General features: G+C 46.5%; 1 protein-coding gene across 1 annotated transcript in view; it reads left to right on the forward strand.

Annotated features, from left to right (window-relative positions):
- The window catches only part of CACNB3 (calcium voltage-gated channel auxiliary subunit beta 3), a 448,023-nt gene that overhangs the window by 183,050 nt on the left and 247,724 nt on the right, over nucleotides 1–17,249 (forward strand). The window contains exons 4-5 of the mRNA XM_088448158.1: nucleotides 3,660–3,775; nucleotides 3,863–3,933. Of these exons, the coding sequence (XP_088304284.1) occupies nucleotides 3,660–3,775; nucleotides 3,863–3,933 (187 nt within the window). The remainder of the gene's footprint in view (nucleotides 1–3,659; nucleotides 3,776–3,862; nucleotides 3,934–17,249) is intronic.

Below are 17,249 nucleotides of genomic sequence, written 5' to 3' on the forward strand. Positions count from 1 at the left end.
TGGAGAGGGGACAGATTATGAAGATGGGTTGGTAACACATCAGGACTGACCCATAGGGACCTATGGCGTCAGCTTGGTTGAAACACAACCAAGGTATCATATATTGTTAAGTTCAACAGTATCATTGAATGTCAACGGATGCAGATTCCTGGCCCTTGCGTGACCAGCACCTGGTCAGACTGCGGGAAGCTTCATCTCCCACAGCCTGTGCAAATCCTTCCATCTCCAATGCAAATGCTGAAGGAGGTGTCCGCCACCTCCTTGATGCATTTGCATCAGAGATGGACGGATTTACACAGCCTCTTGTGTGCGGCTCTGCAAATCCATCCATCTCTGAATCAGGCCCTCTGTGATGCAGATATAGCACTACTGTAGGTTTCATAGTTTCTGGGAATGACGTACATGAAAATAACAATTTTTACCCTTGCAGCAGTCCAGTTTTTCATGAAACAGTCATTATTTCCTGATTAGAAATGGCATGTAGACGACACAAATTGGGATTTAACTTTGTAAATCCATTTAAAAAAAATAAGGGTTTGTTTTAACTTGAAAGTAATGGCATTACATACTGGCCTCTGGTTAGAGAATGCTATTATTGAAGTTTCTAACAATAATTCTATAAGACATGTGGTGGTATGACAAAGCCTGAAAATGCAGTTTGTGGAGTTTTGGCTGCATTTCCATATGTACCAAACTCCAGAATGTGATACATTCTGAAGCTGGGACCCGGTGGGTGACTCCATCTAAAGATCCACACTCCTGAAAGCTAAGCTTTTCAGAGTTTGATACATTTGCCATTTATGCAGTCCCCAGGTATGTAAAGGGTATCTCAGATATCTGCTGCAGTACCCTCTTAATGCATTGCCCCCAGCAATTTTTTGGAGAATTGACTGCAAAACTCATCAGTACCAAGAGTGTTCTCCAGTCCCCCAGTAGCACTGTACACTAAGAACCAAGCTTTAGGGCGCATCAGTGCTTCTGGTTTATTTTCCACCCAAAGCAGAATATGAACAATTCTCAATTATTTCTTGCACTAAAGTGCTCATAGCATGCTCATACTGAAGGCCTGATTTCAATGCATGCTTGCAGATTTGGGGGGTTCCCGGCTGCTCACTTTGGGTGCTGCTTTGGAATTGTGCGGGCAGCAGAGTCCTAGAGAGGAAAATTCCCTTTCTCCTCCAAAACAAATGACTCAGTAAGATTTAGTAACCAAGGCCCTGATTCAGAGCCGGACGCTCTGACCAGAGCGCTCGCTCTGAATCAGGGCCCACCTCCATAAATATGGAGCGTCCTCCTGGACGCTCGTATAGCTGTGGGTCACCACCCACAGCCTATACGAGCGTGCAGGATGATCGCCAGTGCGAGCAGAAGCCTGCGGTTGAGTTTCTCAACTGCAAGGCCAGGAGTGATTTTGGCTCTATCAGAGCCAAAATCACTCCCACTGACATCACTAGTGATGTCAGTGGGGACGGCTTCTGACGGTAGGCGTTCCCTTGGGAACGCCTCCGTCTGGCAGGCACACCCACGGCACGTCCACCAAAGGGGGCGTGCTGTCAATCAACATCGACAGCACGCCCCCTTTGATCAGACACAACGAGCGAAGGAAAGTCCTTTGCTCGTCGCGTCTCGCGCATGCGCACGACGGAGCTCCCTCCGTCGTGCGCATGCGCAGTGCACACCATCGACCCACTTGCGAGCGGACAGCCACTCTCGAGTGGGTCTGAATCAGGCCCCAAATCCCTTTTTATTTGAGTCACAATGCTCTGGAAAGGGAGGTAACCCTAGTAGTATTAAAATGTACTTGTGGAGATGGGGATTCGATGGGATGGATTGCTGAGGGGTACTCGGTAGGTGACTCCGCTTGTTTGGTAATGTGGGGCAGAGAGGGAGATAAGTGCTGTAAATGGCACAGGGGCAGGTGCCCCTAGCCCCCTAGGGGTAAAGTCACAAGTTCTGGGTTGGTGGAAAGTCACTTGGAAATATGTGAAGAAGTTCCGATGAGGCCTCGCCTGTATCCTGTGTCTTCTGTATTCTTTTTGGCGTCGGTCCGGACCTTATTCCGGTGAGAGCTCGCTGTGCTTCCTCCGGCCTGGTCCCCGCAGTGTGAGCCGGGACTTAGGACACTTCTGGTGTCGCGACATCGAGAGATGGCACGGGCCTGAAGAACTGTGGTGAGGAGACTTTGTTGTAATTGAAGTCTGGCTGTGTTGGAATTAGATAGTTAGGAATCATCCTACGCGTCTCGGCCGTCAGGCCTTCCTAATGGAGAAGTTGTGGGTCCATCTTGAGAATGGGCAGTATAAGTAGTGTGGAACGATGACATCATGATCCGTGTTCTCCACTTGTTCTCTCTCTCTCATTATCATGAGAGAGGTGTGTTTGTAGTCAGTCTGCCATAGTAGTGGGACTGGTGGGTGTGGGAAGCAGTTGTCCATAGACAAATGTGTATATATAGAGAAGTGTGTTGTTTCTGAACCGCAAAGTGGCTTACAATTAAATAGGTGGGGATAGGTAGTGTCCTTGGTAATGGAACTGGTGGGCGGGGGAGGTAGATGTCAGTAAACAAATATATAGGGAATAATGTTGTCACCCTTATAATAAATTGTATGGTAGTCTTCCCTGATCGCATTACTCACCTAGAAAGTCTGGATGACTCCCGAACTTCGATGGAGCTTCCCGCATCCCTTCCCCTTCAGCAGTGAAGAGGTTGGGGTTGGGCTGTGATGATGCTACTTACAATGCCATCCTCCCCCCCCCCCCCCCCGCAGTTTTCCTTGGGACCTAACCCTCCAGAATCTCCCAAAGACCTAATACAGAGTGTTATGGTGCTTTGGAATTATGTACAGAACCTATCAGTTGCTGTATCAGTCAATACCACACTCAAGCCTATCCCACACAGACTACTAGAGGCTGTAAATAGGAAATCTGAGCAGAAGTAATAGTAATTTGTATGCAGGTGATTAGATAATTTACGATATACTCAGATTTAATCTATATACTATTATTAAGGGCCTGATTCAGCACAGATCGCAACTGCAACAACATATTGCTGGGTACTGCGCATTTGTATGCATCGCAGTGCGCGTGCGCGACAGCTACACTGTGATTGCACTGTGTGCGATCACGCAGAGCGCGGTAAGCAGAGTGATTGACAGGTAGACAGCATTTGGGGGTGGTGACGGGGGAGTGGTCGGAGAAACGCAGGCGTGCATGTCCATTTGAACGCTGTTCCATTGGCGTGCATAAATTGGCCACTGCGATAGCTTACACAGCTTGTGTACTCACTGCGTGCGACGAGGTTAGCAATATCGGAGAAAGGTCAGACCTGCTGTAATTATACGTGAGGGGCCGATGTTACTCGATGTTCCCATGTATACGCAGGACTGCAAGTTATTACTGGTGTGAGATGGAGGTAGTGGCAGGTACTGGCTTTGCGATTGCATTCATTAGCATATTTTCGCAGCAGGCCTGCGTGCGTAATCGCAGCCGCCATCGCAATAGCAATCCATGCTGAATCAGGCCCTAAGTACCATGGTTGTTAAATTACAAATTCCTTTGTTATTGTAATAATTTCCAATCAATTAAAATATTTAATCCACTCCAGCTAACAATTCTAGCAGAACGTTACAAAATACATTCCTGTCTGATCTGTTTTATAGAAATACAACAATGACTGGTGGATCGGGCGGCTAGTTAAAGAGGGGGGAGACATCGCCTTTATCCCAAGTCCTCAGAGGCTAGAGGCCATTCGACTGAAACAGGAGCAGAAAGCAAGGCAAGAGCCCTGACAGTGCCTGCATTACCTATTCCTCTCATTATACCATGTAGCATGTTCCCAAGTAACATTCTGCTTTGTGTCCAGGCGGTCTGGTGGTAACACGGGTTTGGGAGACATGGTCTCAGGAAATCGGCGTTCGCCTCCCCCATCCATGGGTAAGTATTGTACATTATTATATTATTGCTATGTGTAAATTAGGATGATCTAATGCTGTAAAATGTCCTATCCATATGTGCAGTATGTAAGGGAAGGACGTGGACAATGTTAACGTGATTGTTCGATAAAAAACAAGCGCATGCCGCACACTTCCACAGTGACGTAGGCGGTCTTGGGATTTCATCATGTGATTCGCAGTGAATCCCACCATTGTAACCATGCCAACCGCTGTGCAATGCTGCAAATGAAACAGTCGCAGTAACATGACTACTCCCCTTACCCCTCCGACAGGCTTGTCCCCTCCAGAGGGTTTTCTTTTTAAAGTTGGCAGGTATGTGTTATACACTGTTGCACCTGCTTTAGCATACAGATCTCAGTCAGACTCCTGCCCCAAGCTGCAGTGTAATTGTCTGTCTCCTCAGAAACCTTAATGCAATCATTGCTCTTTATGTGCATAACTTCTAACGGTAACAGATCCAGGTCAGAACACTCCTGTTACATCTTCCTACCTCATTTACTTCAAGGATTCCTGATTTTCTCAGTTGTACTGGATTGTACTGTATTTGACCCTCAAGTTTCAAATGCATTGGTTTCCTTGCAGCTAACTGTGTTCTCGCTTTATGCTATGCTGAACGGTGTCTCGTTGAAAGAATGATTAATGCCACCTTTAAGGTTGTGTTAAAACCAAAGGCTTTTGTGTAGGGAAAAAGCTTTGCAATGCCAGGGAAATTACATAACACACTTTCAGTGTACCCACATAACAAAGTCTTGTTTCATAAATGTAAGCTGGGCATCCACTATACAATTTTCTGTCAGATATCTGTCCATTCTGGCTGGTTGGAATGAAAACCTGGTAATGTATGGGAGCAAATGACAACCGTCCATTTCTCACAAACACTGGAAAATAGCCAAAAATGGTCGTTCAGACAAATTAGTTAAAACACACAAATTTAACAAATTTGGACAATTTCTTTTGTCCTTTTTTCAGTGTTTAAAACCATATGATTGACTGTCATTTGCTCCCATACATTACCAGGTTTTCATTCCTACCAGCCAGATTGGATAGATATCCGACAGAAAATTGTATAGTGTATGCCCAGCTTAAGTGTGCTTGGTGGAACTCAATTGTGACTTGATTGTTAAGCACAAAAACATACCAATCTGCCCACCAGCTAATATTTGCGTCTTTGCAGTAATAAAATGAGACTGGGTATTAACAGACAGAGAGGTAAGAGGGCCTGGCTTGCAGGCTTACAATCTATAGCTACTGTATATATTTGGCGCCCACTTCTGCTCCATATATACTAAATGGACTGTTTAGAATGTGAAGGGATGCACAGTAAGAATCGGAAGTTAGCATAATCTGCAGGACAGGACACTTCACAGAGGTGCAAAGTTCTGGAGATACAGTCATCCTACGCGGTTAAAAGACGGCACATTACACCTCTTCCACCGTTCAGAGCCGGGCCACTTGCAGCCTATTAGTATAATGCACTGCCCCTGCCTCCTTCACCACTATGGTGCCACCTACTTCTGTCTGAGGGTTAGTGCTGGCCTCCTCCTTCACCGTAGTATTGCCACTGCCTCCACCCGGCAACAGGTAAGTTTGAAAGGGGAGATGGGGGAGCGCCAAAATTAAATTATATCTTGCCCCCCAACATAAAAACGTGCTGACTCCCCTGTGTAGAACTGAAAAATCTTGATGAGCGAAAAAGTCATGGAGAATTACACACAAATCACCTAAGACCAGATTCCATTGCCATAATCACGGCGAAACGCAAGGAAATTATTTTAAAGGAACACTTTTGAAAATTGTGCTCATATGTAGAAGAGAACAACTTGTCCTGTCTCCACGCATTGTAACTCATGTAAATATCTAAGTCCAATCTTGTTTTACTTCTGTTGCTGCACCCTCTTTTTCCACTAGATAATTATGTATAATTAAATTAAATGATCTGCCCATCATTCAGAGCAACTGTGTACAGCTTTGTAGAGGCCACAACTGTAATGTGCAAAGGCAGGAATGTGACATCACTAATACCGCTTTTACACCTAAATTCCTGGTCTGACCCGGAGGTTGGAACAGGGTTTTAGCCAGCGCCGACCCAGGATTTTCCCGAGCCGGCGCCGTTCACACCGGAGCCGGGTCTGCAGAGACCTGGCTTTTCCACCGTGGAAGTGGACGCTTGGAGATGATGTCATCTCCAAGCGCCACTGAAGCCAGCCAATCGGCAGGCATGCGGCACGATCCAGGTCACCGTGACCCAGATCGCGCTGTTTACACTGCAGGGTTTCACGGGTTATTCCCGTGTTAAACCCTGCTAGTTACCTGGGTTGGATTGCCGGGTCACTCAACCTGGCAATCCAACCCTGTCCCCTTTTACACCAAGGAGCTACCCGAGTTAACCCTGCAATAACCCTGGTTTTAGCTTTGGACTGTAAATATCTACAGAAGAGGGAAATATTTTATCTATTGTACGAGGTGTAACAGATGAACCAATATCAGAGTTATCAGAACATTCCCTGTGATGTTCTGATAAATGAGAGAAAGAATATGGCTTTTGCTGCATCCCCTGTCATTGACAGAGTAGACCTGGAAATTGTATGGTATGAACCAACATTGTAAAATAACCAGGATTAAATACTTTCATAAAAAATCAGACTTCATTAGCATTATGAAAGCATGCCAGACATGTGTTGCCTTTTGTTGCAATAAGCCAATTATTCCTTGTCACCCTGCTGTCATAGCTGCATTGAATAATTAGTTAAAACAATACATTGCAAAGGAAAACCTCTTACATCCCATAAACTAAGCTCAAACAGCAACATATCTTTCTTCTATTGTGTGTGCACAAACCAGGAAACGTGTCCATTATTAACCGACACTACTGTCGCTTCATTAATTCATCTGTTAATGCAAATATGAATCCAGACGAGAGTCTTTCAAGAGGAAATTAACAAATCCATGGAAAAGCGAGCCCTAATTTACCATTTCCCTGAAAATTATCTCAAATCTCTGCTATGTAATGTTATATATATATATATATATATATATATATACTTAAAGCAACCCGGCACTTTCAGTGGAATACAAATGTATGCCCGGTGCCCTCACATGCATTCACAGTATATCCCTTATAAGGTGCGCCACTCACGGCAGGCAAAGAAAGGTCCACTAGTGTAATAGAAGTTATTGCAATGTTTCAGTGCAATTTAATAAACACTGTCATCTGATGAGTGGGCCTGATTCAGAGCCGGACGCTCTGAAAGAGCGCTCGCTCTGAACCAGGGCGTTTTTTTTTTTTTTGGAGCGGCTTCCTGGCCGCTCACATAGCTGTGAGTGACCACCCACATCTATAGCGAGCGGCCAGGTTGATGGTCATGATGGTCAAGACCATCGAGACTATCGGGCTTGCGACGAGACCCTTGTGGTAGGGTCTTGTGGCAGCAAGCCCCAGAGAGCTTTCGGCTCTAACAGAGCCGGAAGCTCTCCCACTGACATAACTGGTGATGTCAGTGGGGCCGCCCCCAAACAGCAAGCGTTCCGTTGGGAACGCCTCCGTTCGACCTGCCACCCCCCCGGCCCGCCCACAAAACGGGGCGAGCTGTTACTCACCATCGACAGCTTGCCCCCATTGGTACGAGACCTGGAGCGACAGAGCACCCGTTGCTAGCCGGGTCTCGCGCATGCGCACGACGGAGCCGGCTCCGTCGTGCGCATGCCCAGTGGGCAAACATCGACCCGGTTGCGAGCGCTCAGCGCTTGCGACCCGGGTCTGAATCAGGCCCAGTGTTCATTAAATTGCACTGAAATGTTAAAATAACTTCTATTACACTGGTGAACCTTTCTTTGCCTGCCATGAGTGCCGCACCTTATCGGGGATATATAGAGATGAGCGCCAGACAAGAGAACATTTATGATGACAATCCAGGCAAAATAAATTTAGGATGTGGCTTACTAGAAGGATAACTGCACCTTATCTACTCACTATATTCGGAGTTATCATTACTTAAGAAGCTTTGCACATGAGATCACAGCACGATTTGCCAGTAAATGTGCACTGCCAGCATCAGTTTAAGAAAGCTATGATACTTTGGGGCACATTTATTACAAATTGCGGCCAGCCCTCAAAAATTAAGAATCCATACTGTGGTAAAAAGGATTTTTTTTCAGGGGTTTTACCAATCAGAGTTGCTGGGACACGGGCTTCGATAAGAGCCTGTCCCGGCACCTAGTAAAAAGTGAAGTGACTGCATATGCAATTTGCTACCCGGTTCGGACCCTGGTCAGGCCGCTGTGCATGCACGGCTATCCAGCTACGCATGTGCAATGCGAAAATATCACAATTGGAATTGCGAACAGCACCAACCTACAACAGAGGGATCACAAGATTCCTCTCCAGCAGGGCTGCCCCAATGAAGGTAACAGGCTAACGTCAGTCCACTCATGCAAGACCTGGAAAGCTACGCTTTGCATATATTTTTAAATACCATCCTCTTAAAAAACCATGAGGGTGGCTGTTGCAAGGTCTGGCAGCCGGTAAGCAGGAGCTATCTCTGCTATGTTTTGCTTTCTCTCTTGTTAAATTAGGAAATACTTCATTCTGCCCTTTAAGTATGCTGAAAAGTACACTTATTTTTAAGTGCAGAATTGCTTAATAAATAGGCCTCTTTGTGGTTTATGTCTTAAGCAATTAATGGAAGTTTAATCTTTTGCTTTTTGTCTTTAATAGACAAACTATATAGCTTCAAGGAAGATTTTATGTCTTTTCAGGTACTAGGAGATGTCATTGGATGGAAATTAAAACAGTCAGAAAGAGCAGGTCCAGGGCCAGAATATGGTCCACATGGGCCTGGGGCTGAAAAGATCAAGAGCCTATTGTGACAAATGGAGGAGCTGAGACCAGTCCTATATAGGCGTGTACGCCCTTACACTATCAGGGGTATAGGCGTGTACACTCCTACATGTCTACCTGAATATGTAAAAATAGAAAAATTGCATTATTTCATGAGGAAAATAGAAATCCAGTTTTAGCACTTTTGATTTATGGCCAAACGTGTGGCAGCTAAACGGCTGGTCATTATCATGATGAGCCTATTTTTATGTGAAGGCCTAGGGCTGTAGCCCATTGTTAATTTTCCCCTCAGTTGATCCAGGTAGCAAAGCCCAGCATTTCCTCTTACTGAGAGATGACCCTGGATGTAAATAAAACAGCCCAAATAAGCAGCACCAGATAGGTAGTAGGATGGCAGTTTGAAAAAATACGATAAAGGCAGCTAGGCCAAGCATCCCTGGAGAATGTAAGCTGTGTAGAGGGGTGACTGATTATACAGTAGTATTGCAGAGTGATAAAGGCAGCTAGGCCAAGCATCCCTGGAGAATGTAAGCTGTGTAGAAGTGTGACAGCTTATACAGTAGCATTGGGGAGTGATAAAGGCAGGCTAGGCCAAGCATCCCTGGAAAATGTAAGCTGTGCACATGGGTGATTGCTTATACAGTAGCATTGGGGAGTGATAAAAGAAGCTAGGCCACGCATCCCTGGAGAATGTAAGCTGTGTAGAGGGGTGACTGATTATACAGTAGCATTGGGGAGTGATAAAAGAAGCTAGGCCACGCATCCCTGGAGAATGTAAGCTGTGTAGAGGGGTGACTGATTATACAGTAGTATTGCAGAGTGATAAAAGAAGCTAGGCCACGCATCCCTAGACAATGTAAGCTGTGTAGAGGGGTGACTGATTATACAGTAGTATTGCAGAGTGATAAAGGCAGCTAGGCCAAGCATCCCTGGAGAATGTAAGCTGTGTAGAGGTGTGACAGCTTATACAGTAGCATTGGGGAGTGATAAAGGCAGCTAGGCCAAGCATCCCTGGATAATGTAAGCTGTGCACATGGGTGATTGCTTATACAGTAGCATTGGGGAGTGATAAAGGCAGCTAGGCCAAGCATCCCTGGATAATGTAAGCTGTGTAGATGGGTGACTGCTTATACAGTAGCATTGGGGAGTGATAAAGGCAGCTAGGCCAAGTATGCCTGGAGAATGTAACCTGTGTAGAGGGGTGACTGCTTATACAGTAGCATTGGGAAGTGATAAAGGCAGGCTAGGCCGAGCTTCCCAGGAGAATGTAAGCTGTGCATATGGGTGATTGCTTATACAGTAGCATTGGGGAGTGATAAAGGCAGGCTAAGCCAAGCATCCCTGGAGAATGTAAGCTGTGCACATGGGTGATTGCTTATACAGTAGCATTGGGGAGTGATAAAAGAAGCTAGGCCACGCATCCCTGGAGAATGTAAGCTGTGTAGAGGGGTGACTGATTATACAGTAGCATTGGGGAGTGATAAAAGAAGCTAGGCCACGCATCCCTGGAGAATGTAAGCTGTGTAGAGGGGTGACTGATTATACAGTAGTATTGCAGAGTGATAAAAGAAGCTAGGCCACGCATCCCTAGACAATGTAAGCTGTGTAGAGGGGTGACTGATTATACAGTAGTATTGCAGAGTGATAAAGGCAGCTAGGCCAAGCATCCCTGGAGAATGTAAGCTGTGTAGAGGTGTGACAGCTTATACAGTAGCATTGGGGAGTGATAAAGGCAGCTAGGCCAAGCATCCCTGGATAATGTAAGCTGTGCACATGGGTGATTGCTTATACAGTAGCATTGGGGAGTGATAAAGGCAGCTAGGCCAAGCATCCCTGGATAATGTAAGCTGTGTAGATGGGTGACTGCTTATACAGTAGCATTGGGGAGTGATAAAGGCAGCTAGGCCAAGTATGCCTGGAGAATGTAACCTGTGTAGAGGGGTGACTGCTTATACAGTAGCATTGGGAAGTGATAAAGGCAGGCTAGGCCGAGCTTCCCAGGAGAATGTAAGCTGTGCATATGGGTGATTGCTTATACAGTAGCATTGGGGAGTGATAAAGGCAGGCTAAGCCAAGCATCCCTGGAGAATGTAAGCTGTGTAGAGGGGTGACTGATTATACAGTAGTATTGCAGAGTGATAAAGGCAGCTACGCCAAGCATCCCTGGAGAATGTAAGCTGTGTAGACGTGTGACTGCTTATACAGTAGCATTGTGGAGTGATAAAGGCAGCTAGGCTACGCATCCCTAGAGACTGTAAGCTGTGTACATGGATGATTGCTTATACAGTAGCATTGGGGAGTGATAAAGGCAAGCTAAGCCAAGCATCCCTGGAGAATGTAAACTGTGTAGAGGGGTGATTGCTTTAACAGTAGCATTGGGGAGTGATAAAGGCAGCTAGGCCAAGCATCCCTGCAGAATATAAGCTGTGTAGAGGGGTGATTGCTTATACAGTAGCATTGGGGAGTGTTAAGGGCAGCTAGGCCAAGCATGCCTGGAGAATGTGGAGAATGTAACCTGTGTAGAGGTGTGACAGCTTATACAGTAGCATTTGGGAGTGATAAAGGCATGCTAGGTCAAGCATCCCTGGAGAATGTAAGCTGTGTAGAAGTGTGACAGCTTATACAGTAGCATTGGGGAGTGATAAAGGCAGCTAGGCCAAGCATCCCTGGATAATGTAAGCTGTGTAGATGGGTGACTGCTTATACAGTAGCATTGGGGAGTGATAAAGGCAGCTAGGCCAAGTATGCCTGGAGAATGTAACCTGTGTAGAGGGGTGATTGCTTATACAGTAGCATTGGGAAGTGATAAAGGCAAGCTAAGCCAAGCATCCCTGGAAAATGTAAGCTGTGCACATGGGTGATTGCTTATACAGTAGCATTGGGGAGTGATAAAAGAAGCTAGGCCACGCATCCCTGGAGAATGTAAGCTGTGTAGAGGGGTGACTGATTATACAGTAGTATTGCAGAGTGATAAAGGCAGCTAGGCAAGCATCCCTGGAGAATGTAAGCTGTGTAGAAGTGTGACAGCTTATACAGTAGCATTGGGGAGTGATAAAGGCAGGCTAGGCCAAGCATCCCTGGAAAATGTAAGCTGTGCACATGGGTGATTGCTTATACAGTAGCATTGGGGAGTGATAAAAGAAGCTAGGCCACGCATCCCTGGAGAATGTAAGCTGTGTAGAGGGGTGACTGATTATACAGTAGCATTGGGGAGTGATAAAGGCAGCTAGGCCACGCATCCCTGGAGAATGTAAGCTGTGTAGAGGGGTGACTGATTATACAGTAGTATTGCAGAGTGATAAAGGCAGCTAGGCCAAGCATCCCTGGAGAATGTAAGCTGTGTAGAGGTGTGACAGCTTATACAGTAGCATTGGGGAGTGATAAAGGCAGCTAGGCCAAGTATGCCTGGAGAATGTAACCTGTGTAGAGGGGTGACTGCTTATACAGTAGCATTGGGAAGTGATAAAGGCAGGCTAGGCCGAGCTTCCCAGGAGAATGTAAGCTGTGCATATGGGTGATTGCTTATACAGTAGCATTGGGGAGTGATAAAGGCAAGCTAAGCCAAGCATCCCTGGAGAATGTAAGCTGTGTAGAGGGGTGACTGATTATACAGTAGTATTGCGGAGTGATAAAGGCAGCTAGGCCACGCATCCCTGGAGAATGCAAGCTGTGTAGAGGGGTGACTGATTATACAGTAGTATTGCAGAGTGATAAAGGCAGCTACGCCAAGCATCCCTGAGAATGTAAGCTGTGTAGACGTGTGACTGCTTATACAGTAGCATTGGGGAGTGATAAAGGCAGGCTAGGCTACGCATCCCTAGAGACTGTAAGCTGTGTACATGGATGATTGCTTATACAGTAGCATTGGGGAGTGATAAAGGCAAGCTAAGCCAAGCATCCCTGGAGAATGTAACCTGTGTAGAGGGGTGATTGCTTTAACAGTAGCATTGGGGAGTGATAAAGGCAGCTAGGCCAAGCATCCCTGCAGAATATAAGCTGTGTAGAGGGGTGATTGCTTATACAGTAGCATTGGGGAGTGTTAAGGGCAGCTAGGCCAAGCATGCCTGGAGAATGTGGAGAATGTAACCTGTGTAGAGGTGTGACAGCTTATACAGTAGCATTTGGGAGTGATAAAGGCAGGCTAGGTCAAGCATCCCTGGAGAATGTAAGCTGTGTAGAAGTGTGACAGCTTATACAGTAGCATTGGGGAGTGATAAAGGCAGCTAGGCCAAGCATCCCTGGATAATGTAAGCTGTGCACATGGGTGATTGCTTATACAGTAGCATTGGGGAGTGATAAAGGAAGCTAAGCCAAGCATCCCTGGAGAATGTAAGCTGTATTGAGCGGTGACTGCTTATACAGTAGTATTGCGGAGTGATAAAGGCAGGCTAGGCCAAGCATCCCTGGATAATGTAAGCTGTGTAGAGGGATGACTGCTTATACAGTAGTATTGCGGAGTGATAAAGGCAGGCTAGGCCAAGCATCCCTGGAGAATGTAACCTGTGTAGAGGTGTGACTGCTTATACAGTAGTATTGCAGAGTGATAAAGGCATGCTAGGCCACGCATACCTGGAGAATGCAAGCTGTGTAGAGGGGTGACTGATTATACAGTAGTATTGCAGAGTGATAAAGGCAGCTAGGCAAGCATCCCTGGAGAATGTAAGCTGTGTAGAGGGGTGACTGATTATACAGTAGTATTGCAGAGTGATAAAGGCAGCTAGGCCAAGCATCCCTGGAGAATGTAAGCTGTGTAGAGGTGTGACAGCTTATACAGTAGCATTGGAGAGTGATAAAAGCAGGCTAGGCCGAGCATACCTGGAGAATGTAAGCTGTGTAGAGGTGTGACAGCTTATACAGTAGCATTGGGGAGTGATAAAGGCATGCTAGGCCACGCATACCTGGAGAATGCAAGCTGTGTAGAGGGGTGACTGATTATACAGTAGTATTGCAGAGTGATAAAGGCAGCTAGGCCAAGCATCCCTGGAGAATGTAAGCTGTGTAGAAGTGTGACAGCTTATACAGTAGCATTGGGGAGTGATAAAGGCAGGCTAGGCCAAGCATCCCTGGAAAATGTAAGCTGTGCACATGGGTGATTGCTTATACAGTAGCATTGGGGAGTGATAAAGGCAGCTAGGCTACGCATCCCTAGAGACTGTAAGCTGTGTACATGGATGATTGCTTATACAGTAGCATTGGGGAGTGATAAAAGAAGCTAGGCCACGCATCCCTGGAGAATGTAAGCTGTGTAGAGGGGTGACTGATTATACAGTAGTATTGCAGAGTGATAAAGGCAGCTAGGCCAAGCATCCCTGGAGAATGTAAGCTGTGTAGAGGTGTGACAGCTTATACAGTAGCATTGGGGAGTGTTAAAGGCAGACTAGGCCAAGCATCCCTGGAGAATGTAAGCTGTGCACATGGGTGATTGCTTATACAGTAGCATTGGGGAGTGATAAAGGCAGCTAGGCCAAGCATCCCTGGATAATGTAAGCTGTGTAGAGGGGTGACTGCTTATACAGTAGCATTGGGGAGTGATAAAGGCAGCTAGGCCAAGTATGCCTGGAGAATGTAAGCTGTGTAGAGGTGTGACAGCTTATACAGTAGCATTGGGGAGTGATAAAGGCAGCTAGGCCAAGCATCCCTGGATAATGTAAGCTGTGTACAGGGGTGACTGCTTATACAGTAGCATTGGGGAGTGATAAAGGCAGGCTAGGCCAAGCATCCCTGGAGAATGCAAGCTGTGTAGAGGGGTGACTGCTTCTACAGTAGTATTGTGGAGTGATAAAGGCATGCTAGGCCAAGCATCCCTGGAGAATGTAACCTGTGTAGAGGGGTGACTGCTTATACAGTAGCATTGGGAAGTGATAAAGGCAGGCTAGGCCAAGCATCCCTGGAGAATGCAAGCTGTGTAGAGGGGTGACTGCTTCTACAGTAGTATTGCGGAGTGATAAAGGCATGCTAGGCCAAGCATCCCTGGAGAATGTAACCTGTGTAGAGGGGTGACTGCTTATACAGTAGCATTGGGAAGTGATAAAGGCAGGCTAGGCCGAGCTTCCCAGGAGAATGTAAGCTGTGCACATGGGTGATTGCTTATACAGTAGCATTGGGGAGTGATAAAGGCAAGCTAAGCCAAGCATCCCTGGAGAATGTAAGCTGTGTAGAGGGGTGACTGATTATACAGTAGTATTGCGGAGTGATAAAGGCAGGCTAGGCCACGCATCCCTGGAGAATGCAAGCTGTGTAGAGGGGTGACTGATTATACAGTAGTATTGCAGAGTGATAAAGGCAGCTACGCCAAGCATCCCTGGAGAATGTAAGCTGTGTAGACGTGTGACTGCTTATACAGTAGCATTGGGGAGTGATAAAGGCAGGCTAGGCTACGCATCCCTAGAGACTGTAAGCTGTGTACATGGATGATTGCTTATACAGTAGCATTGGGGAGTGATAAAGGCAAGCTAAGCCAAGCATCCCTGGAGAATGTAACCTGTGTAGAGGGGTGATTGCTTTAACAGTAGCATTGGGGAGTGATAAAGGCAGCTAGGCCAAGCATCCCTGGAGAATATAAGCTGTGTAGAGGGGTGATTGCTTATACAGTAGCATTGGGGAGTGTTAAGGGCAGCTAGGCCAAGCATGCCTGGAGAATGTGGAGAATGTAACCTGTGTAGAGGTGTGACAGCTTATACAGTAGCATTTGGGAGTGATAAAGGCAGGCTAGGCCGAGCTTCCCAGGAGAATGTAAGCTGTGCACATGGGTGATTGCTTATACAGTAGCATTGGGGAGTGATAAAGGAAGCTGGGCCAAGCATCCCTGGAGAATGTAAGCTGTGTAGAGGTGTGACAGCTTATACAGTAGCATTGGGAAGTGATAAAAGCAGGCTAGGCCGAGCTTCCCAGGAGAATGTAAGCTGTGCACATGGGTGATTGCTTATACAGTAGCATTGGGGAGTGATAAAGGAAGCTGGGCCAAGCATCCCTGGAGAATGTAAGCTGTGCACATGGGTGATTGCTTATACAGTAGCATTGGGGAGTGATAAAGGCAAGCTAAGCCAAGCATCCCTGGAGAATGTAACCTGTGTAGAGGGGTGATTGCTTTAACAGTCGCATTGGGGAGTGATAAAGGCAGCTAGGCCAAGCATCCCTGGAGAATATAAGCTGTGTAGAGGGGTGATTGCTTATACAGTAGCATTGGGGAGTGTTAAGGGCAGCTAGGCCAAGCATGTCTGGAGAATGTGGAGAATGTAACCTGTGTAGATGGGTGACTGCTTATACAGTAGCATTGGGGAGTGATAAAGGCAGGCTAGGCCAAGCATCCCTAGATAATGTAAGCTGTGTAGAGGGGTGACTGCTTATACAGTAGCATTGCGGAGTGATAAAGGCAGCTAGGCCAAGCATCCCTGGAGAATAACCTGTGTAGAGGGGTGACTGCTTATACAGTAGCATTGGGGAGTGATAAAGGCAGCTAGGCCAAGCATCCCTGGAGAATAACCTGTGTAGAGCGGTGACTGCTTATACAGTAGCATTGGGGAGTGATAAAGGCAAGCTAAGCCAAGCATCCCTGGAGAATGCAAGCTGTGTAGAGGGGTGATTGCTTATACAGTAGCATTGGGGAGAGATAAAGGCAGCTAGGCCAAGCATCCCTGGAGAATGCAAGCTGTGTAGAGGGGTGATTGCTTATACAGTAGCATTGGGGAGTGATAAGGGAAGCTAGGCCAAGCATCCCTGGAGAATGTGGAGAATGTAACTTGTGTAGAGGTGTGCCTGCTTATACAGTAGTATTGGGAAGTGATAAAGGCAGCTAGGCCAAGCTTCCCAGGAGAATGTAAGCTGTGCACATGGGTGATTGCTTATACAGTAGCATTGGGGAGTGATAAAGGAAGCTAAGCCAAGCATCCCTGGAGAATGTAAGCTGTGTAGAGGGGTGACTGCTTATACAGTAGTATTGCGGAGTGATAAAGGCAGACTAGGCCAAGCATCCCTGGATAATGTAAGCTGTGTAGAGGGGTGACTGCTTATACAGTAGCATTGCAGAGTGATAAAGGCAGCTAGGCCAAGCATCCCTGGAGAATGTAACCTGTGTAGAGGTGTGACTGCTTATACAGTAGTATTGCGGAGTGATAAAGGCATGCTAGGCCAAGCATACCTGGAGAATGCAAGCTGTGTAGAGGGGTGACTGATTATACAGAAGTATTGCAGAGTGATAAAGGCAGCTAGGCAAGCATCCCTGGAGAATGTAAGCTGTGTAGAAGGGTGACTGATTATACAGTAGTATTGCAGAGTGATAGAGGCAGCTAGGCTACGCATCCCTAGAGACTGTAAGCTGTGTACATGGATGATTGCTTATACAGTAGCATTGGGGAGTGATAAAGGCAAGCTAAGCCAAGCATCCCTGGAGAATGTAAACTGTGTAGAGGGGTGATTGCTTTAACAGTAGCATTGGGGAGTGATAAAGGCAGCTAGGCCAA

Source organism: Taudactylus pleione, unplaced genomic scaffold, assembly GCF_031769625.1.
Source record: "Taudactylus pleione unplaced genomic scaffold, aTauple2 ptg000005l, whole genome shotgun sequence".
NCBI lineage: Eukaryota > Metazoa > Chordata > Amphibia > Anura > Myobatrachidae > Taudactylus > Taudactylus pleione.